The sequence below is a fragment of the Toxorhynchites rutilus genome, chromosome 3 (genome assembly GCF_029784135.1).
Source record: "Toxorhynchites rutilus septentrionalis strain SRP chromosome 3, ASM2978413v1, whole genome shotgun sequence".
In the NCBI taxonomy this organism is placed as follows: Eukaryota; Metazoa; Arthropoda; class Insecta; order Diptera; family Culicidae; genus Toxorhynchites; species Toxorhynchites rutilus.
In genome coordinates, this window is record NC_073746.1 from 77,048,689 (window position 1) to 77,073,133 (window position 24,445).

At 41.0% G+C, this 24,445-nt stretch overlaps 3 protein-coding genes across 4 annotated transcripts in view; 1 reads left to right on the plus strand and 2 right to left on the minus strand.

Moving 5' to 3' along the window:
* Nucleotides 1–24,445, plus strand: part of LOC129775022 (LIM domain transcription factor LMO4) — a 967,612-nt gene that overhangs the window by 104,578 nt on the left and 838,589 nt on the right. The gene's annotated exons all lie outside the window — the stretch shown is intronic.
* LOC129773249 (uncharacterized protein K02A2.6-like) lies at nucleotides 6,190–7,551 on the minus strand. The gene has a single exon (XM_055776842.1). It carries the CDS (start codon nucleotides 7,549–7,551, stop codon nucleotides 6,190–6,192), a length of 1,362 nt encoding a protein of 453 aa, XP_055632817.1.
* Nucleotides 7,565–9,928, minus strand: LOC129773250 (uncharacterized protein K02A2.6-like). The gene has a single exon (XM_055776843.1). It carries the CDS (start codon nucleotides 9,926–9,928, stop codon nucleotides 7,565–7,567), a length of 2,364 nt encoding a protein of 787 aa, XP_055632818.1.

The window sequence follows — 24,445 nt, forward strand, 5'->3', positions numbered from 1 at the left end:
GTTTTCGTTCTGGAGTAGAGGTCGTCGAAGATGCGCCACGCTCCTGAAGGCCTGTCGTCGAAAATTGCGACAAAATCGCTGAATTAGCCGAGAAAGACCGGCATAGTAGCAGCCGTAGCATCGGCCAAGAGCTGGGGATAAGTCATTAAACCGTTATTAACCATTTGAAGAAGCTTGGATTCACAAAGAAGCTCGATGTATGGGTGCCACACACGTTGACGCAAAAAAAAACATCTTTGACCGTATCGACGCATGTGAATCGCTGCTGAATCGCAACAAATTCGACCCGTTTCTGAAGCGGATGGTGACTGGCGATGAAAAGTGGGTCTCTTATGACAACGTGAAACGCAAACGGTCGTGGTCGAAGCCCGCTGAAGCGGCTCAAACGGTGGCCAAGCCCTCATTAACGACCAGGAAGGTTCTGCTGTGTGTTTGGTGGGATTGTCAAGGAATAATCTATTATGAGCTGCTTCCCTATGGCCAAACGCTCAATTCGGACCTGTACTGCCAACAACTGGACCGCTTGAAAGTAGCACTCATGAAGAAGAGGCCATCTTTGATAAACAGAGGCCGCATTGTCTTCCATCAGGACAACGCCAGGCCACACACTTCTTTGGTGACGCGCCAGAAGCTCCGGGAGCTCGGATGGGAGGTTCTTTTGCATCCGCCGTATAGTCCGGACCTTGCACCAAGTGACTACCACCTGTTTTTGTCCATGGCGAACGAGCTAGGTAGTCAGAAGTTAGCCACAAAAGAGGCCTGTGAAAATTGGCTATCCGAGTTTTTTGCCAATAAGGAAGCGAGCTTCTATAACAGGGGTATTATGAAGTTGGTATCTCGTTGGGAACAAGTCATCGAATAAAACGGCGCATATTTGACTTAAAACAGATGATTGTAACTAATTTTATGAACAAATGAAAATTTAAAAAAATTACCGCAGGACTTTTTTGACAGCCTAATATAAAGATAAGAAAGTTAAATTTTTTTAATTCTCCAGAAATTTTGGTCATCCTATTTTTGATGACATCAAAATGAGCGTGTAACAACTTTATCGAAGACAGTTTTTGTCTAGAGAATAACTGTCAAGCTCTAGATGCTAATTTTCACTTAATTGTACCTCCTGGACTATTTTGCAATGGGGTCGATTACATTGAAAAAGTCCTCAATCCACACAATTGCTCAAATCGAAAAATAACGGGCAATTGTCGAGCGGAAATTGAAGAAGGGTGCCAAAGCGATTCAAAATACTGCAAACATGAAGAGATCGTGGAATTAAATGGCCGCCGAGGTTGACTGACAGTGAGTCCAAACTTTGATGGAGTGTATTCGGAAAAAATACGAAAATTCATCAAAACTGTTACGGAATATTTTTTTAAATATTTTTTTTGAATATAACATAAATTTATCTATATTTTGATATGAAAACATGTTTTGTACCTTCAACCAATCCCGATAAACGACTGGTTTTGTGATTCCAGATTCTAAATGAATCAAGCTTTTGTTTTGATGGAAATTGTTGCAAATTTCGATTGATAATTAGTTTACTCTTATTGCAGCTCTTACTGTTATCCTGGAAGTGTGTACAGTATTCTAAAACAGGGAACGAACATTCTGAAAGCTGGTTTCATCAATTGAGATATATATGAGAATATTATTACTTTTGTGACAGATCTCAATATATATTTTCTGTACAATCAAAATTTTTGGCACCAATGCAGCGATCAAACTACCTTGTAAATGAAAAGATAAATCAGGCAGAAATTGATAAGTCTGATTGATAATTGATTTTTTTTAGTGAAAGAGCAAACTGAAATCTGGGTACTAACATAATTTTTTCCATTTTCTTCCACATTCTTTTCATACAATGAGAGTTCCTAATGAAAAACATGAGTGTAGCAAGAACATCTCCAAGGCTTCATTTCGAATAAATTGATACATTTGTGATGAAGAAAATGCAAATTTAGGGCAAACATATTTCTCTCTCTCTCTCTGTCTAATACACCAATCGTGTCTCGACCGCCCGTATGTTTCCCACCCCCTAATTTGGCGCCCACTAAAACCAAGGATTCAAACTGATGGAAATTTATATGCACGTGGCTTTGCCCGGTCGCAGCATTGGCGTTCGAGCCCAGAAGCAGCAGGTCGTTCGTCGCACGAGGAGCCGCCGGTTCTGCATGCTTAATTTAACCAGACCAGTTTTCCGGTGAATTGCTTCCCAATGAAGAGCGATGTGATTTTTCTTGCAGCTGAGGAAAAGCCCTTTTATTTTTGCTCATATGGTCGTGTCGTTGCTGCAGAGACGCACCATCCTCATGAGAGAAGCTTGGGGGGAGTATAAATTGTGAACACTCAATAGAATTTCGTCGTGGTGCCGCTGGCGAGTTGGGCGGTTGGTGGTGGGAGGCAGGCCCCTTCGAATGGAACTTTTCGAAAAAAGATTTAACTTGTAATAAAATAATGAATTTACGAGGTAAATAAAGTCTTCGCACAATTTCACGGGAAGTATCACAATTGGTGTGGCTCATAAAGCGCCAGCAGATGGGGACTTTCTCATTTTCGCCGGATGAGGATGGGATGGGCGAAAGTGTGTTGTTCGCTGAAAATGGTAGCATATGAGTTGTACTGATTCATAAAATTTGAATTAAGCGAAACGGAATTGGAAGCGGGGGACCTGGAAAAAAAGAACTCTTTTTCCAAAGTTACGGGCAAATAATTTATTCACACAAATATTTCAGCACATTATTTCACCCTTCACACAATCGTGTGCCCAAAATCCGATGGGAAAAGGCAGGGCAGGTAGGACGCGCGCGTTGGAATGAATTTTAACTTAAATGGTTTCGATTTCCCCATTGCGAGCAAATAATCATTTTTAATATTTTTAAATACTTTTTTATAGTTGCTATATTTTTAACTGTTTCCATATGGTAACCGCCTGTGCCCCACGAACGTTGTCATGCTTCCCACACATTTGCAGAATCAATGCGGCCAATATTTGGGGCGTTGAAATATTAAACTCCCATAAATATGCGAAGTTTAATTTAATTACTATAAATTATTGAAATTGAAATTAATTAAAAATACACGCTTCGGAAAAAAATAAATACGAGCTCAATAATTCATCTCGGCCGGGCCGGGCAATTATTATTTTTCATTTGACAGCCGTTGTCAGCATTGGATTCCGTTTGTACGCGAGGCAGGTTTCAATCAGAAAAGATTTTTGCACAACGTTTGCTGCCAGCTTTACTAACCGTCCCATCCATCCCAAAACGCTGCCAGGTTGAAATTCTAGCGAACAACAGATATTTCGGCTGGCGTGTCTCATTAATATTATTTTTAATTTCATCTCCACAATGGGAACACTATTTTAATTATTTTATTAACAGCTCTCCGCACCACTTCCCGGCTTCCGGCCGACTCCTCCCGCGTAACATACACACTGTTGCTATCAATTTCGTTAAAAATGGGAAATTAAAAATGCATTAACAAATTTGATTGAAGTAATGACATGTTTGCGAGGGCATGCAATTATTCTCGGATGATATGTTTCATTCAAACTCTTTTTTTGTGGGTCTGTGTTCTCTCTCTGCTTCCCGTTGCCATAATGGATTATTGTGAAGGTGCTAATTAAAACCAGTAGCAAGTTCTGGTCTCATTAAGGCCTCGTTCCCCACTTTCTCGTTGTATCAAATTTCGGCGCGCCTGTCATCTGAAGGCATGGTCGGATTTCTATTAAGCTCGACAGGCAGTGCGAAAGTCTCCGAGAAAGGGGTCCACGAGAAGATAAGGGCATTTTTTTTCAAAATTGATTCAAATTTACAACCGCGCTGGATAGTTTGGAAGGATTTTTTATTTCTTCGTGATGTCCTATTAATATGCATATTTTGATTTCATTGCTTCTGAAACCCCTCGTAGATGAATGAATACTTAGCAGCAGTTGGACATTTGGGCATCTTGCTCATTATAACGAGCACCCACTCCACGAGGTTTGCCGCCAAATTATACACAAGAACTCTATGGTACATCGCCACCGGAAAATATACCACCGCCGATGACATTTTGTCCGAGGGAGAGAGCTTTCCAGCCAGTCCACCAACTCCAAGTACTCGTCGACAATCAGGCCACCAGATCCCTGGTCGCGTTCTTTATGGCCAATCTTTGCTGCGGCGTTGGCTCCCGCTTACAATAACATGAGTGCTATTTCCAAACCATGCGCTCCAGAGGCGGAATCTGAATAGTCCCGTATACCAAGGACACCGCTTTTGTCGGCCCCCACCTCTTCACAGGGTGGCGGGTCCGATGGCATGTTTTAAAACAAAGATGATGACAGTGATTTATGGTTTCAATTGTTCTATTATAATTAAATTAAATGAAGACTACGCTGTTGGAGCGGGAAAATTTGTCCTTGTTACAAGCGTCGCAGGGGGGGAAAATAAAAGAATTCATTCATTGTTGTGAACTGGTACTCACGTTGGAGATTACTCTTCGATACGGAGGTCTGTGGACAATGTAAAATGATAAGCTCTGTAATGTGCTGTATGGATATAATAATTTCAATATTACCATATTTTTACAACATTTTATCGACAATAATAACATGTAGCACGGTACTGATTTCGACATTTGGAAGCCCCTCGTTTCTTAATTTTGAAGTTCAGATTCAACACAAACTCGGTTGTGTTAATCTGAGCTTCTCTTTTCTATGTTTGTATGGGATGAATGGCAGCGCGAGTGGCCCTCCTATTTTTGTATTTGAGCGACTAGCCATAATGGGTGCTGGATGTTGACTCGGCGACTGTTCTTAGCCAAGACACCCACTGACCAATACATTTTTAGAAGACTCATGCTTTTCTTTTTTCGATAACACAATTTCCCCCAAAAAAGCAGAGTCTTTCGGCGGGTTTTTTGTTCTTGAAACTCCAAATCCGGCGAACAACTCGATTTGAACTGTATTCGGGAGCGTAAAAACCGCGAATGCAGGAAAGCGAGACGGATGCAACCACAAAGAACTTCGGTAACAACTATGAAATTATTAACTTCGCTAATAATTACGTACGTAATGAATTCTATGTTGTTTTGCGATAGAGTGAATAAATTGTGTTTGAGGAATTTTTAGAGGCTTAGGAAAGAACACTGATGTATTTACTGGCTGGCGTGTAGCCGAAACACCGACATCTTTTTCAGGGATAGGTCTCGAGTCCAGGGTTGGGACTCCTCTTCTGCGGTTGTAAGTAATTTTTGTGTTGTCGTTCGCGAGATGATTGAAATAAAAGAACTATAATGTTGTACATAAAATACTCTAATAACTAAATTTATTCATCTTCATAAAAACGTGTATTGTACGGAAGACAATGATGAAGTGAACACATAGTGTGCTTCATCTACCCGGAAACGACAACTCTCCGCTCTATTGTTTCACTCGTGACGTCGATACAAATGACAGTTGAATCTGTCACTGGCGAGTCCAAGTGGTAGATCCTCTGTGGTATTGCCAGTTGTCTCCAACATCTCCCTCCTAGAACCTTTAGTTTCCCTGGAACCATTGCGGTGGTCTTCTGGTTCGAGAAGATCGCCGAGGTAGCTGAACCATAGGTGAATTTTCAACGGTAGACTCAAATGCCGTCGATGGTGATGAAGAAGAAGATGTCGCTGATCGGATGCTATTTGGTGATGTTGGGGATGATGGACGAACTAGCGTGGATTGAGTTTGTTCGATGACTTCCGCTTCCGACAAGTGGTGAGCAGACGGGGATGCTGCTGATGTTGGCAGTGATAGCTTCCACTCATCGAGCAAAATGTTGAGCGGCAGACCTTGCTTAGTCTGCTCCTTTGTTGTTGTTCCCGTAGCAGATCGTTCTCTGAGCTGGTTGATGTGTGACCTAACTAATTTCTTGTTTTCCACCCAGATATTATACATAACTGTGCCGATTCTTTCTACTACAGTTCCAGCAATCCAAGACCATTTGTTGTTGGCATATATTTTTGCATATACGGAATCTTTCGGACTGAATGACCGCGCGGTGGATGTACCCTGGCGGTTTGATGATGGTTCTGGGGTCGACGGTGGACGTAGAAGGTCTAGCGATGTTCTCAACGGTCGGTTATACATCGCCTCTGCTGGAGATTTCCCTCCTGGAACATTTGGATTCGGCGTGGAACGGTAAGTGAGGAGGAAAATGTCCAGTGCCTGCCTTATCGAGCCTTCTCCCTCCTGAATTTTTTGAAAGTATCCACAAATCTTTCAGCTTGGCCGTTCGATTGCGGATGAAATGGAGCCGTTGTTGTGTGCCGGATTCCGTTCTCGCAGCAAAACTCACTGAACTCAGCACTCTTAAATTGCGTTCCGTTATCGGTCACGAGAATCTCCGGCATGCCCTTGTTTGCAAACAACGTACGCATTAGATTGATCGTGGCCTTCGATGTTATTTGTTTTGTCGGGAAGATCTCTGGCCACTTGGTGTGCGCATCGATGACTAGCAAATAATATTCTCCGTCCAGAGGGCCCGCGTAGTCTGCATGGACTCGCTGCCAAGGAGCCGTTGTGGAATGCCACGACTCCGGTTCCGCTTTCGGAGGGGACCGTGCTACAGATGCGCAGTGATGACAACCCTTAACGAAGCTCACAATCTCTTCGTCAAGTCCCGGCCAGTACACGAAGCTACGTGAGATGGCCTTCATACGCTGTATGCCTGGATGGCCCCTGTGTAGTTGGTTGAGGCACCGCCTCCGGAAGGCAGTCGGGATTACCAGTCTGTCGCCGAACATTATGCTGCCTTGAACGACTGACAGAGCTTCCTGGCGATCGAAGAACCGATACATCTCCCAATCTTTAACTTCCGACCTAGATTTGGGCCAGCCCTCACGGATGAAGCGGTGAACTTTTCGAAGCAACGGATCACATGCCGTTGCTTTTTCAACCATACTAAAACTGAGAGGTAGTTGATTAGTACTATCAATTGCTACTGACCTCAAATCTTCTTCCAAGGTGGTACATGCAATTATGACGTCCTCATCCGGTTTGGTGTGTTGGTCGATAAGACGGGACAAAACGTCAGCATTGCCGAACTTGTCACTCTGAATGTACTCGATCGAAAAATCGTAGGAGAGCAACGATAATACCCACTGTTGAAGGCGATTGGCTGTATAGATCGGAATCCCTTTTTTGGACCCGAAAATTCTGAGAAGCGGTGCATGGTCGGTTTGAAGCCGAAACCGTCTCCCAAAGATAAATTTGTGGAATTTGGTAACAGCGTAAATTATTGCCAATCCTTCCCGGGCAATTTGCGAGTAGCGCTGTTCAACCAGTGTAAGCGCACGAGATGCATGAGATGCAACGTGGCCATTAGGATACTTGTGACTTATTGTTTCCCCAATGCCGACGGAAGATGCATCCGCCGAGACAATTATTTCCTGCTTCGGGTCATAATGTGCTAAAAGCAGCTCTGACGACAAAATTTTTTTGAATTTTTCAAACGCCTGCTGGCACTCGCGCGTCCACACAAATGCTGATGAATCCTTCAGGAGCTGATCTAGCGGAAACCTGAGAGCCCGCATGTTTGGAACAAACTCAGAAGGAGCGTACTCCCGTGATGTCCTTCGGTGGCGGTAGGTCCTTTATGACTTGGATTTTAGCTGGATCTGGTCTAAGCCCATGACGATCTAAGATATGACCCAGGTAACGGATTTGCTGCTGGCCAAAAGAGCATTTTTCCGGCCGAATTGTGAATCCGAATTCCTCAATCCGCTGCAGCACTGCATGCAAATTACGCTGATGTTCGTTAGTATCTTTGCCTCCCACAACCACGTCGTCTAGGTAGCCTGCAGTACATGGAAGACCTGCCAACATCGTGTCCATCAGCTGCTGGAATGCTCCCGGCGGAGCTTTGACACCAGGAGGCAACCTGTTGTACTGATACAGTATCCGATGGGTGTTGATGGTGAGTAGTTGGCGGCAGCTTTCCTCCACTTCCATCTGAAGAAAAGCATCAGATAAATCAATCTGACTGAACACTGTACAATTGGAGAGCTTCGAAATGACGTCTTGTGGCAGCGGAAGGGGATACTGGTGTGACTGGAGCCGATCGTTTAATCCAGTTGAATAGTCGCCACATATGCGAACATTACTACTGGCCTTTCGCACAACGACTATTGGAGCCGCCCACTCTGAATAGTCCACTGGTGAAATAATTTGCAGAGACTCTAGTCGGTCTAGTTCTTTGTCCACAGTTGGCAACATAGCGTACGAAACCGGCCTTCTTGGACGAAAGACTGGCTTACACGCTTCCTTCAGCGAAAGTTGAATTTTAGATTTGGAGCAAAGCCCCAACGTCTCGCTGAACAGCTTCGGGTACGCTTTCTGCAGAGAAACGATATCATTGGAACCACCGACGAAATTACAAAATTTATCCATTGGTAATGACCAAAGCTGGAACTTGTCGATGAGATCGATTCCGAGCAGATTCAATGGATGTGTAGAAACGAAGATGCGTCCGCTATGCGTCGTACCATTGATTTCGACGTCACTGACGAACTCACACTGCAGGTCCAGTTGTTCTCCCGATGCTGATTTGGCGGTCTGACTCGCAGGAACACCTGCTGGCTGACCGATCCGATTCCACACCTTTTCGGACACGATAGTAATATCAGACGCTGTGTCGAGCTGCAATCTTACAGGAGTACCGTTCAGCTTTACCCACACGTAACGACGCTTGCATTCGACGCTGCTGACCGATGCAATAACGGTTTTGGTGGAGAACCTTCGTGGCTGATATTTTGATGCCTTCGTAGACCGCTTTGCGCTTGAGCAATAGCCCTCTTTATGGCCGATCTGTTTGCAGTCGGCGCACTTGTGACTCTTGAAACCGCAGTGGTTAGAAAAATGCATCGCACCACAGTTCCAGCAAGGAGTTGCCGGACTTTTGCGTTCTTCTTCGTTTCTTGGTGATTCTTTTGGACGATCTCTGAACCGCTTATCGTACTGCTTCCGTTGCTGAAAGTTCCTCTTGATGATCTGAACACGTCCAGGACTTTCTATCATAGCAGTATCGCTCTTTAAATTTATCAACCGCTGACACTCTTCCATCAGTGCTTCCAAGGTGACATCGTTGTTGTCTTCGATTTTCGTCAACAATCTGGTGCGTACCTCCGCGTCGCACTCCGACTTCAGACCGCAAACGAACATGAGGCATTTAAAATGCTCTTCCGTCAATTTGGCCAACTCGAACTCCACGCACATCTTATTCACCCGACAAGCGAACGTAACATAGTCCTCCGTCGGGGCTTTCGTGACGGTTAATGTACAGTATCGTTTCTTAACTGTGGACTCTTTCATGCCAAAAAGTCCCTTCAGTTTCTTCACTGTGTCGATGAACGTGAAATCCTTTAGAGCATTAGGTAGGATGTATGAGACGTACCTGTAGTGCTCATTCGTACCCAGTCTTCGGAGCAGTAACCTTACTTTGGCTTCATCGTCGAGCCGTTCCGCATCCTTTGCAAACAAGTCCTCGTACCTGGCATACCATGCTGCGAATGTGATGTGATTTTCTGGATCGTATTGGAACTCTCGAATATTTCCAGCCAAAGAGTCCAGAATAACTTCGCGATTGGGAGGAACGTTGACTTGTATAGTCGAAAGTGCATTTCGGAATAGATTTTCTTGCTGCTGCATAAATCCCTCATGCTGCTGGGCTGATTCACGCTGCTGTTGGAGGAGTTGATTGGTGACGGTCTGTTGTTGCTGAAGCTGCTGCAATATTTGCACGATAATAGCATCTGTTCGAGTCTGCTGTGTGGGGCTCCATTGAGGCACTCCGGGAGGAATATTCTGCTGCTGCATTTCGGGAGGCTGTTGATGCTGCTGCTGCTGCACAAACCGCTGCTGTCCCGGTCCATTGATTCCCGATGCCTGGTCTGCTGAATGCTGATCCGTCATTGTGCTGTAGGAGCGTTTTCTCCTCTTTTTTGGCGGCGGCGTGGTGATATTTTAAATCACGTTCTCGTGCAAAAACTGATCGAATTCCCGCGAAAACAACACATTTATTCGCGCACTCGTCGCCACTTTTGTGTTGTCGTTCGCGAGATGATTGAAATAAAAGAACTATAATGTTGTACATAAAATACTCTAATAACTAAATTTATTCATCTTCATAAAAACGTGTATTGTACGGAAGACAATGATGAAGTGAACACATAGTGTGCTTCATCTACCCGGAAACGACAACTCTCCGCTCTATTGTTTCACTCGTGACGTCGATACAAATGACAGTTGAATCTGTCACTGGCGAGCCCAAGTGGTAGATCCTCTGTGGTATTGCCAGTTGTCTCCAACAGTAATATTTCAACCTCCGCTTCGTCCTCTGAAGCTAGTGGGTGGGTGGGGGGTATTGAAGATATTGGAATTTGGTCCTGTGATGCGATTCTCGGCATAAACGGTGTTCTTGGATCCAGCCGAGGTTCCCACTTTGTGGTTGTCTTGCGGATCGCGGACCAACGGTGTCGCGGGTCCTCCAGAGAGCGCAGAAATGGTCGCGGAATTAACCGGGTTTGTGAAGAGAAAGGACAAAACCCGCCCTCAGCGCTCGCGTGCTTCCCCGGCGTCGCGGGTTACAAACAATAATGCATTAATTTTCAAGCTTCTCCAATATAATAGAAAGGATCACAAAATTGCGAGAATACATATGAACGATGTCATATTATCATATGTCCGAGACACGACCGCTATCTGTCAGGCTATCTGTTGAATGTTGATTTTAAATATGTTTGAATAATTACATCGTTAAACTTTTTGACAATGATTTGGTGGGCCTGAAAAGTGCCATTTTGTTTGATTGTTGGGCATTGTTCGTTCACTCCACCAGTGGAACATGATAACCTGACGTTTTTCAACGCTCAGTATCAAATTATTTCTTTGACACCAAACGAAGCCAGCAAACTTTGCAGTCCTCTTCCGTGCGCACTATAACGTGTAACTTCAGATCATCAGCGTAAACCAATTTAAATCATTTTCCAAGAGCTGACGCAGCCACGTTGAAGAACAAAATTAACAGCAAAGGTTTTAGGGATGTGCAATGCATGAAAGCTTTATATTGTGCTCTAGTCCGCTCGATTCTCGAATATTTATCAGTGGTTTGGGCATCATTCTATCAGAACGGCGAATTTTATGCGTGGCGGCTGTTCAGCGTAAGTTTATGAGGTTTGCCTTACGACATCTATTTTGGAATAATCCTTATAATCTCCCCGACTATGAGCATCGGTGCAAACTCATCGGATTTGAATCATTATAGGATCGTTCAAATGTTGCCCAAACTTGTTTCATTCCGATCTGTTCTGATACTGCCTGATACGTGCTTCGAGCTTCTGCAGCAAGCTAATTTCAAAACAGGATTTACGGCCGTTTCTGATATACCTATCTCTACGAATACGCGTCAATTTGACGCGTGGACGAATACAGATAGCTTAGTTGAGGTTCACAATAACATAATAATTGATACTGATTAAAGAAATATTCTAGTATTTCATTTTTCAATACTCGAACTAAGCAACTGAAATTTTTAAAATCTCTTGATATTCAGTAGGATAGGTATACCACATGGATGATTTCAATATTTCAACACTATTAAAGAAAATAGATATCAATATATATTTTCCTCGATCAATGCATGGAAATCATTACAAGAGATAGGATAAAAATGCAGACGATTTCTGTAATTTATACATATTTAAAATCCTTATCACGATGTTCGTGGTCGAACTTCTCCGAAACGGCTCGACCGATTTGTATGAAATTATGCAGATAAAACTTGGTAGGCTTGAAGATAGGTCGTAAACTTTATATGAGATAGCTAGGGTACCGATTACTTCATATTTAATACCGTTGAGAGTGATCTCATGCAGGAAAAACATGTTAGGTGTTGTATCTAGGACACGACCGCATATTTTCGACGTAAAACTGCGCAATTATATTATGCAATCCACTTGTTTACCACTTCGAATATTATGTTAGAATGCATCGAAATTTTTATAATAGATTATGTTCTTCGTTACAAATAAATTTGATGAACGTCCTTTTACGTTTGATATGATACCTAGGACTAACAAAATATGTGAACGGAAGAATTGTCAAACGATCATTGTATTTTACATTTAGCTTTGAAAATATTGCACATTTCATGTTTACGTAGTTCTCGAGCCGCGAAAGTTCGTTCACCTCTAGTATCTGAAATGACGATTTTCCTAGGCTTCTCAGTTCAAAAGTACGTTTAGGGAAACATATTCTGGTCTGCACAACGACAAGCGAGTACAAAAGTACTCAACACCAAAAAATACGCCCCGACTTGTATGTATTTGCGAAGCGGATTCCCCCAGGTACATTAATTTGGAAGTCCGTGTTAGGGAAACACAGCTCAGTGTGAAAAATATACCCTCGACTTGCATGTTTTGACAAAGCGGATTCAAAACAGCGCGGGGGGAACAAAAATACCCCCAACATGCATGTATAATTGCAGAGCGGATTTCCACAGGTACATCGATTGTCTGTATGTGTTGGGGAAACCGTAAATCGGGCCAATAAAAAATTAACAGTTAGGGCGTTCAAATAAAGTTTGACATTTTACAGTTATTCAATTGTTTATCTCATGAAAAATAACATCTTATTAATTGTGATAGACGCGTAGAAACATTTTCAATTGATGCAAACATCTTTCCGATCTGTTAAAAAATCTTCGAGTTATAAGCATTCGAAATACGGGTAGGGTTAGCACACAAATCGGCAGAACAAATGTATGGGAGAAAAGGAAGTTCTTCCAGTTTTCATGAATTTGAACCGTTTAGAGATTAGCGAATTGTAATGTAGAGCATATCAAACAAATCTAAGAGTTATTAACGTTAACTTTATTTCATAAAAACGTGACCTGTTTTCTGATTTTGCACCCTTCCTGAAAGACATAGTTCTACGTCAAAAATCTGAATCTGAAACTTTTTTTTTCCTTCAGCCCTTCCACTGCGGGCCAGACTCGAAGAAATCCATCAGCAGGTACGGCGCGTTATGCGCATGTCAGTCGTTGTGTTAATATTTTAATAATTACTTTCTGTACGATATATCCTAAAACATGGGTCATCGCATAAACCTACATCACACTCTTTGCATTCGTATCTACTTTCAAAGCGAATGTTATGTTTGCTACATACTATTGTGAAGAAGTGAAAGACTGGCGAGAGCGTATATCTACGCCTTTCGTAGTGAAAAGGTTAAGCCGTTTTGGCTTCAAAAATATTTGGTTTGAGTATTTTTGTATAAAAAAATATCCAAATAATTTAACCCTTTCATTACGGCAGTGTGCTCCGTCAGAGTGCTCCGCTGTACGAAACACTGCGCCGAAAAATATGCATATCGCGCTGGTGTGATCGAAGTGCAGTATTACTCTCATGACGCTCGTGCACACAGGTCGTCGCGCGGATGTCGCCTATAGACGACGCTCGTAGCGAAAGGGTTAATTGTCGTTTATTTTTCAAACAGAACGAATTTATACACGTTTTTGAATGACAGATAGCGCTACGTCCGCTCCATCGAACTTTCATCCGCACATCTAATCCTCAATTTGCCTAAAGCCAGGCTGGCAAGCTGGAAGCCTTTTTGAACGAGTACAATTAATTATTGAAAATTCTTCAAATGACACATACTCGGATTGAAAAATGGTTATCCCGCCATTGCCATCAATCCTGATAAACACCGGCATGTTGGAGACATGGCTGAAATCATGGTAGACGACTGTACAACACCGCGAGAAACTGTGGATTATTCATTATAAACGACAATTCTAATTCTGTATAAATGTTTATGAACATGTGGTTAGAGGAGACAAAACAAACAAGAGAGTGGTGGGAGCTCGATGGATTTTTATGTGTATTGTATGACGATTCGACGCGGTCAGGACAACGTCATTCTACGATGTCGTTGACTGTGTCAACAATTCATTATCGACGTTTTCGCGAAGGTAGAGAGCGAAAGACTGCGATTCCTACGAAGAGTACATTCTCTTGCTATTGTCATATCCTGTAACTCAATCATTCTCAATCGGATGCTACAGCTATCATGAGCAACGCTGACACAGCCTTTGCTATTGCCAGGCCAAAATGCAATGCATTTTCATGACATGTCTGATGTATTGTCTTCAATGAGCTTTATTACAACATTCCACGATCCCACATTTTGATAGATGCATTCGGTTGGAAGGCAGAGGCGAAGATTGCTTCATATACGCAATTTTAGTGTGGTTAGTGTACAAAATATGCAAAATATGGAAATCAATAGTGTAATTTCCTTGGAAATTTCAGAACTGTCCGACTCAAGTCTAACCGAGCTGTGCAAATGTGGCAATCTTGCCACGCAATTCGACACAAAAAGGCATTTAGCTTCGTGTTCCATTTCTGTGAAGCGAAAATGACGTTTGTTTCGGGTGTAACAAACATGCTTTTAAAACAAAAATTATAAATGAAAATTAGGTCTCCCGTATCAAATACATGTTTTATGTAACACTGTAACACATAATCTGTAATTGGATAAAATCTTGAACGAATGTTGTGTCTGATAAAAATTTTATATCATGGATGAAGTTTCGACGTACATGCGAGGTTGTTTAGAAAAATAGTTAAGTTAGGGTCAGGACTGTGTCTTTCAAGTATTCAAACAACATCGAATAATAATTTTCATTTTCTACAAATCTTTAGCATTTCACCTTTTACATTTTTTACATGCATTCAATTAAGAAAATAAATGGTTTGTTTCTTTTTATTTACGTCGGCAATCATCGTCTATAGCATAGTGATCTTCTCAAGAATGTGCCGTAATCATATTCGGGAAAATAGCCCATGAAATGCTTGATTGCGCCGATACTTTTGAATTGCTCAAAGGGACCCACGACCAAAATAATCATATTGTTTCGAAAAAAATCTTTCAAAATTTTGAATGAACGTGATTCTTCTTTGTTCATTTCATAGAGGCTTTACACTTCAATGTTCATTCGCCTTTGCTTAGTGGTGATATTTTTTAGTGAGAAATTTCAAAATGGGAGTGTTCATGTAAAAGAATCATTCTTGATTTTTTTTCGTTTTGGACGGTTTGCTGTTATGAATGAAAACATCCGTTATCCAATGGAGAGTGATGGTTCAGGTTTCATGAAGTACAATTTTGAATAAAGCTTTAACCATGTCGAGCTCAAATGGAGGACTTTAGATTTTGTCGAGAGTATAACAAAAATTCGTATTCAAGGTTTTGTACACCACTCTTCGAACTTAGGAAGACAAGCCGCTTTTGATGAGAACTGATGAAGTAGTTTTCTCGTTCCGCAGCTTTGACTCATAGCATATGCTCCTGAGCCACACAAGTGTGATAGTAAAATGATTGACACAAACTCAATGGAGTCCTCATTATAATGTTTTGGGATCAATTTATGCGAACTACGTTGGGCTGATCACAGCCATTGAATTTTTACTAGATCAAGTTAGTGCATGGCCCCATCTTCCAGCAGTCACTTTCCTGTGTTATCTGTACTTCTGGTGCGAAGTACTATGTGAAGTATATCTAACGCAGAGCTGTTTACAAACCGAAGGATTTTCTCTGAGTAACGTTGCGAGCAGACTCAATGCACTGGAAATTTTTCCTGTTGCAGAACGACACAGAAAGGTATTCATTGGGTGTAAAAAATCGTCAAAACGAGTAGCCGAAAATTTAAACTCAATTCAAGCAAGATACATGTTAGCGGTATCTAATAACTAACTAAAAAAGTTAATTTCTAAACTAACAAATTTCTACGACCAAGTTTCGGATGACAATTGGACAATTGAAGGCCGCAAGAAAAATTTCCTGGCCGATGCAATTTATTAGACTGCATTGGAAGTGTTACAGTTCATCGTGAAATGCGGCTTCTAAGAGACGTTTCAAAATTTTACAATGAGCTGGAGAAACGACGTTAACGTTTGACTAGCGATTACTAATGATTTGCGTTTGTGTGGCACCTAGAGAAAGAATACTTAGCTCGGGTCGACATGTGATTTCAACAAGATGGGAATGATGGACCTATTCCGGAAAGAATTTGATATTTGTGAGGGTATGCTAAATCTCTTGTTCAAGCCAATAAATCTGCATCAATTCAAATACTTGAAGACAACATTACACGTGTTATCGTTAAGATACTAACGGATATGTTCCAAAAAATAATTCGAAATTTGACTTCACGTATGGATGACCTGAAACGTAGTTGTGACCAACACTTACATGAAATAGTCTTAAAAAAAGGCAAGGATTGAGGCATACAATCCGCCCCGGGTGTCACCCGGTCACGCTACGCCACTGCTTGGATCCTTTTGAATATCTCCATGGACTTCTTTTTGATGATCAATTTGAATCAATTCACGTGAATTGGTTCATCTCTAACTTTTTCACACTTTAGCACTAAATCTGCCTCAAACTTTTACTATCTTTATTTCGTTTTAACATTATATTCGTCTCGCTCCAACGCTTTTTTCGTCTTACAGAACACGTATCGTGTTCAACACGTTGGCGTGTTTTGATAATGTTTTCCCAAAAATCATGATAAATTTGTTTAACTCTCTATATGCTTTTATATGTACAATGATGTACAAGATAGCGAAGATCCAACAAATTTCGGAACAAAATGCATTTATCTCCGTTGCGAGACGAGGAAGAAAGAAGTTATAAAGGGTGTGTCACATCAAACTGCATCACGGAAAAAACGCTGTAGAAATTTAATTTTTAGGAATTTTATCTTCAGCTTTCGCTTATAATCAGATAAGAGTGTATAGATCACGTTGGCCATGCTTCACTGTCAATTTTTCGTAAATTTGGAAAAATGTCGTCGAACGAAAAAGAGCGTCGTGAATTAATCCTGTGCACTCATTTCGAGAATCCGGAGTTGTCACATCGGGACATCGGTAAGATGCTGGGAATCGTCCAATCCACGGTCAGCAGAGTACTAAAACGATACTTCGAGAACCTAACCATCGACCGGAAGGTGAAGAACGGCAAAAATGGATGCTCCGTCAGTGAAAAAGATCACAAGCGCGTAGTTAAGCAGTTTAGACGTGATCCGAGAAGTTCGGTCCGGGATGTCGCCAATAAGCTGAATTTGTCAAGTTCATTCGTCCAGCGGACCAAGCAGCGGGAGGGCCTACGTACATACAAGGTTCAGAAGGCTCCTAACCGCGACGAAAGGCAAAACATTGTGGGGAAGACGCGAGCCTGGAAGCTGTACACCGAAATGTTGACGAAGCCGCATTGCCTGGTAATGGACGACGAAACCTTCGTCAAAGCGGACTTTCGTCAGCTGCCGGGCCTGTTGTTCTTCTCCGCAGAGGACAAATTCAGCGTTCCGGAGGAGATTCGCAAGCAGAAACTATCCAAGTTTGCCAAAAAGTATATGGTGTGGCAAGCGATCTGCTCTTGCGGAAAGCGGAGCGCCCCTTCGTGATGACCGGCACGGTAAACGGGCAGGTTTACCTTAAGGAGTGCCTACAGAAGCGCTTACTACCACTATTGAAGCAGCACGAGGGCCCCTACAGAAGCGCTTACTACCACTATTGAAGCAGCACGAGGGCCCGACCATCTTCTGGCCGGATCTCGCTTCGTACCACTATTCAAAGGACGTGTTGGAGTGGTACGAAGCCAACGGGGTCACCTTCGTGCCAAAGGAAATGAACCCGCCCAACGCGCCGGAGCTTCGCCCAATAGAGAAATATTGGGCGATTATGAAGCAGGCCCTCCGGAAGAACCCAAAAGTTGTCAAATCGGAGGCGGACTTCAAGAGAAAATGGATTTCTGTTCAAAAAAAACTACAACCTGACGTTGTACAGAACCTTATGGACGGGGTAAAGAGGAAGATGCGAGCATATGGGCTTGGGCTCGAAGTATGAATAAAAAGAAAATGCCAAAAGTGGTTTAATAGTTTTTATTTTACTGTCTAAAATTTTCAAAAGGATCGGTCTACTGGGCGAATTTCTACAGCGTTTTTTCCGTTATGCAATTTGATGTGACACACCCTTTATAAGGTGTTTTACACGTTTAATTTCAAGAAGATTACAATTTCGTTCGAATATGTATTTTATTTCAATCCAAAAAACTGCAAAATCATAAAACACAAATACTGTTCTGATACATATTTCGGACACTTAAGGCATTTGATGACAATCTAAACTTAATGCACAAGTTTCATTTGGTTGATATTTTTATTAAATTAGATCAATAAGCTTTTAAGCTTTCTACTGTGGTGCCTATTTGATCAATAACATCAACAATTATCGAATAATTATTTTTTTTCAATTGAAGCGTATTTTGGACACCATTTATGAAAAAAATTAAATTTCGGACAGAGTGAATTCGAATTTCGCACACTCTGTGCGAAACGGTTTTCTCTGCATAACGGTTTCTTGTGGTTTTAAGCTCAACTTATATTTCTGTAAAATTACTAATGCAGTGAAATGATCAAACATGAGAAAAATGAAGTGTTCGGGTATTTTGGTTATTGTTTAAGGTATATTCGATGTATTTTACATTTTTTGAGTGTACGAATGACAGGTGGAGGCGTAGATGTTGTCTGAAAATCGATACCTTGATGATGGTTTTGAAGCAATGGCGTGTCGCAGAACGGAGCCCAAAGAATATTTTAAAACTTCAGGATAATACCTAAAGCGGTACATATGGGTTTTTGAAAATTCGAATAATTGGGAAAATGGCGGCCATTTCGGTTAAAAATGAGTTATTTTTAATGAAAAATAAAGATACCAAAACCAGGCTATGTAACGCTTTAGATAATTCATTTTTACATACTGATCAAAAATCTCAGCCAAATCGGTCGAGTAAAACCTTAGATATCGATACCTGAAAAAAAGGTTTCGAGAAAAACGCGTTCAAAAATTCGTACAGCAATACTATATCCCTTAAGGTGATCTCATACTTTTGGCTGTAACTAGTGATCCCGTTTCGTTTTATCGATCAATCGCATATTGATCACAAATACCGCGCTGCAGTGGCCGTACGGGTTTTGTTTTCCTCAGAATTTAAAATAGATTGATCGAGGCAAACTACTGGCTATTGGTATTCGATTAACTGAATACTGACTAATCGCTTCGCATACTGACTACAGAAAACCAATAGCACCAATGACAATAAAAAAAAATTAATGACCACAAAGCCAACTTATTAGATTGATAAAACTCGTCGCTGTTTATGACTTATTGATTGCGCAGAAACCGTTCGATTAGCAATCGATTTATTGATCGATTAATCGAAGCGGGATCACTAGCTGTAACATTCCAATGAAAACGAATATCGAAAAATCGTTTTAGTACAACATTTCTGAGGGCGTAAGCTTCCCAAAAATGCAAAAAAAAAATCTATTTTTTCGACCTTCCCGACCGGGGTTCCCTCCTAAACCGTTGTGGAGCCTGTTTTGATTTTCATCTGTTTCGTTCATCCCACAAAAAAAAAAGTTGATGGATCTAAGCCTAGGGGCACAGACGAGATCTTGACATAGGACTGTAATTGTGTGTAGTAATTGCATTTGAATTGAATTTTTTCATTGTTCAAAATCTGTATTTTTTTTCTCTTGATACATCAAATGGAAGCCCTCAAAAAAATTGTTTCCTGTATGAACTTCAATGACAAAAATCTAAATAGTCTAAATAGTTAAGATCTACATAAATATAAGCCTAATTCAAATAAATATATGACTGCAGAAATACATTATATATAAAAATAGCATTTTCTCTTTCGTCGCCACGTTATCCGGAACATTGTTTGTAATAACTTTATAGCCCGGTGATGTATATTGAGTATTCTATGACCATGAGTGCTCTCTTGGGAAGTTCGTGCAGCTGCTGTTTTGAATTGATCTCATTGGATGTTAAGATCTGCTTATGTATAGGAAAGGGAAAAGAGAATGGACATGTGCATTCAAGAAGTTCGTTCGTTGTTGAATTATAGAGACTTTAAACTCATAGAGTTCATTCGTCTCTGAAGCCCATTGAATTAATTGAAGCAAACAAATTTGAAAAAAATAATTGAAACAAAAAAAAATCGAGGAAGTAAAGCGGGTTTCTTAGGAAGACATATATGGCATATATTGGTGGTAAGTCAGAGGGAACCAAGTCGCAAAATTGAAAATTTCATGTTATTGATTGCATTAGGAGAAGCATTTTGTAAGCTACGTACACAATTAATCAGATTTGGTAAATTACGCGTGTAGCAGGAATAACATATCGAAATTGTTTCGAATCCTCAATGAAAACCCCTTATAGCATCAAACTTCATGCTCGTTTTTCTCGAAATCAAAGAATTGTCACATGGTCCGATCTGACTTAACACCGACCATATGGTGAGCATAATATTAAGATCGCGACTACTCGTACTAGTATAATCTGATATGCGTGAGGATACCCTTTTGATCTTCTAAATCAGTCGCCATTTTTAATTCATTAATTGCATTTTCACTTAACCAAACAACATGTTCGATATTATGACATCCTGGACCACAATTACATAAATTGTTAGTAGCAAGACCTACACGATAAACACGTGATTTGAACACGAATTGATAGAGCAACATACAATGCAATAACTGATAGATGCCTATTATCGGTAAATGACTCACATTGTGAGCTAACGCCTGAATTTACGCAGAAAGCGTCGAGGATGGAAACGAGTGTATGGTGCAATAGAAAGAATCCACACCGATTTTATTCATCAAATTGTTAACTTCTTTTACTATATTCACTGTTCATGTTTCAAGCAAAAAAAATGCTGGATTAATTTCCTGTCTATTGGTATATAAAACAACATATGTCGCAATAATGATTTTGAGTAATATGCGTTTGAAAACTATTAATGAATCGTTACATTTTTCGTAGAGTGACCCCCTATATAGAATTCAAAGACATAGTCCTTTGTCAAAAATGTATTCTGTTGCTCTTAATTAACATGATTTTTATTGTAAATAGTTACAATATTACTAGTATATTTTTATCTAGTTGAATTGTATTATAAGAAATAGTAATAGTAGTCATGGAGCATTAAGGCATCTATGTATAATCTGTTGTCTTGGTAAATAAATAAATAAATAAATAATCCTTTTGTACCAATTCCTCTTTCTCAATTCTTGAATTTGCAGCTTTTTTTGCTTTTTTCTGTTCTGAAAGTTGTTCTTTCTGTTTCATCCGTTCTTCCTGTTTCCTCAATTTAGCTAATGTTTGTATTTCTTTTGCTTTCTGTTACAATTCAATTTTCCTCTTCTTTTCCTCGAGTTTCTGGCGCTTCGTCAGCTTCTTCGCTGCTTCCCCTTCTCTATTCCATTTATCTCAGAACTCGCTCGTGGCCACTGCAGGAGTAACGTGAGGCTTACTTTTACCGAAAGTAAACGAGTTACCAGGATACATGGCAACATAAGAAGGGTTCAACGTTTCTTCTCTTAGATGTTCATCCAGATGCACATTGTCCACCGATTCTTCAGCCTCCCTCATATCTATCTGCTGGTCTGTAGATGAAAAACATTTGTATTATTTTCTTCAATATTTTAAAATATATTGGTGTGTGATATGAATCTCACCGAATCCTACTGGACGATTTGATCCCAATATTTTGATCCCAATGTTTGAGTGTTGGTCTGTTGTGAAAAATACCAATTCAAAAAGTTTTAAAAAATTGGCGTATGGGTCTTACCGGATCCAAGACATCAATTATGTTGCAGCTCATGTGAAGTTACGCCGAAGATAATAGTGCAATAAAGACAAGAGATGATGTAAAAAAATATACAATTCTACTATAGTGTAGACAAAATATAATAAGAATGTTACACTTACTTTCCTCGGAACAAGCAAATTCTTCTCCTTGGAGAATAGTCGTATCGATGTTAAGATCGATTTCGTTGAAATCCGGTGGTCCTTCTACCACATCAAATTGATTCAGGATCGCCAGTCCACATCAAGTTTCGGCGCTGTTGTTCAAAAGCAGGGTTGCAGCAGTACGGATGGATGATCCTGCTCGAATTGCAACCAAGGCGTCTTCAACTTTGTCCTTATCGTATTTACGCTTCGCATCCATAATAAAGCTGAAAACATTATCATCAGTATCATTATTTTGAATTGTCCGAAATATGAATCTTACGAAAAAAAAATCGATTAAAATTTCGGACATTTCATTTTATATTTTTTTTTAAACAAAAATTACAACATGATTCATTATTTTTTATAATAAACTGCGAAACACTTACCAAGCAATAACAGTAAACTGATAACGATAATGATCAGGGGTGGAAAACGAGAGAAATTAAACTATTAATAAACGGTTATATTCTACCTACTCACGCTAAGCGCACGTCAAATACAAATGATAATGAGTAGTGCTGTTAGATTTTTGCCTACTATGTTATAATTCAAAAGTAAATCTAATATAAAATAATAGTGAAACCAAGTGGATAATCTAAAGAATCAATTGGGATGTTAATTTCATAGTTATATCATCAGGGCATTAAGCAAATGAAGATATTATTACAAAGTGTCCGAAATATGATTCAGAACGGTACTTATCCGTGCAACACTCTTCTCTCCAACTGTTGCTGATTTCTGAGAAACCTATACATTATTTATAACTACCCATCGCATCTATTCGTGTTATCCGAAAACCCACCAGACTGTGGCTCCGAAAAGTTGAAGATAATGCTTTTTTGATTGATATTGGGTGATAATTATCATTCGATTCTATATCCCACAAAGTGTCTGTTCTCTCGCAGCAGCAGATGTCCATCTTATTTCTATCCCTTCGATTCGTTCCACATAATTTGATTTCAATCCCTCTAGAGCCAGAACCGAGCAAGGATACTGCAGAAAAAATATCAAATTTCGGTAGGTAAACAGAGCTAACATAAAATTTGCTAATCGAAAACTAATATTTTCTTAGGCAGGACATCGGCCTCGACGCTGCTGCTCTAGAAAACTATGAAAAGAGATGAGCCTCAAAACAATTGATTCCTTTTTCGGCGACGATAGGTGCCTTCAGGGAACGCAAAAGGGTTTCGCGAAGGACGCCTTCGGACACCGGGGGGACAAGTGGTTGGACTGACGGATTTTCTTTTGGTCATCCATCACACATGACTCGGACTCGGTCCTCCACTCTGCCAGGCATTCCAATGGAGGCTTTTCAGATTTTCTAAGCGTTCCAGCCGCCACCGGTACCGATCCTATGCTGGCATTGTACGCCTATTAGAATCTATGTCAAACGACATAGCAGCTTCCAATAGACGAGCTCTAGTCGACCAACCGTCCGTCCGTCCGTAAGAGTACCGAACACATCAAAGTCCCTCCTGGGCTTTTCTGGAGAGACGGGGAAGACAGAGTTCCTCTGTCGTTCTCGTTAGAAGTCTTGTGCATGCATGCGACCGTATGATGCACAGCCCGGAGGCTAGGCATTGCGTGCTATGGATTCCCCGGCGTGTGACGAAAGAATATGGTTTGGTCCAGGCAAAAATGTCCAGCCGACGGGTAAGCTCAGGGATGCCTAACATTTCTGTTTCCATGAGTGGCTTGGCATGAGAAGAAGGGCACGGGAAGAGTAGTAGAAACGGAACGGGACAGCACTGTGAATATGTGATATTATAAAATATTTTTAAAACCAAAAATAACAATAACAGAGAGCCGAGATCGGTTTGGCGCCAACATCAGGGATACAAGCAAAACATATCGGTGAAAAATAGCCATGTGGTATTTGCCTGTGGAGCTTGTGAGGTGCGACCAGAGTATCAATGAAAGTATCCCATCTGCTTCTCCCGAGCAGTGTGAGATATTGCATCTGAATTCGTTTTCCAGTAGCTCGGTCTGCAAATGAAACCGTTCTGTTATGATTTCCTGTTCTTTTTATCAATCCAATAGAGCATACTTTTAGGGCCTCCAAAAGTGCTAATCGCCGTACGGTTCGATATCCAGAAAGAGTTAACGTCGAATAAAAAGCAACCAGGAGAGGGACAGCTTTTGTCTTCATACTTCAGGCTCGTGTTTAATAACATCCTTTCCGTACAGTAATACATCAGCCGCCATTGTTGCCCTCGGTCCAGTCTCCATGGTGTCCTTCATTTAGCCGGCCGGTATTCGCCCACAGGTTTCTTCGGTGGCTGTGGTTGTGTGGATATTGTTTTCTTTTAATTTATCCGAAACAATCGCAGCGTATGAAAAAACTTTCGATATCCTTATCATCCCCTCTTTCGGCAAATACGTGGGCGCTGTGCTCCGGTCTCAACTTGTTGTCCAAAGGGGTACAGCAATAATAAGCCTCGAGAAAGCGGCCGTTGCTCGGCCATCACGGACGTTGGCCTGGTTACCCGCACAACAACGGCCTGGCCGGTACAAATTCGAGGACCGCAAACATGCGAACAAAAAAGCCACACATTCCGTA

What these genes read in the sequence shown, in the direction of transcription:
- LOC129773249 (XM_055776842.1), bottom strand. Translation starts at nt 7,551, where the DNA reads ATGCGGGCTCTCAGGTTTCCGCTAGATCAGCTCCTGAAGGATTCATCA.
- LOC129773250 (XM_055776843.1), bottom strand. Translation starts at nt 9,928, where the DNA reads ATGACGGATCAGCATTCAGCAGACCAGGCATCGGGAATCAATGGACCG.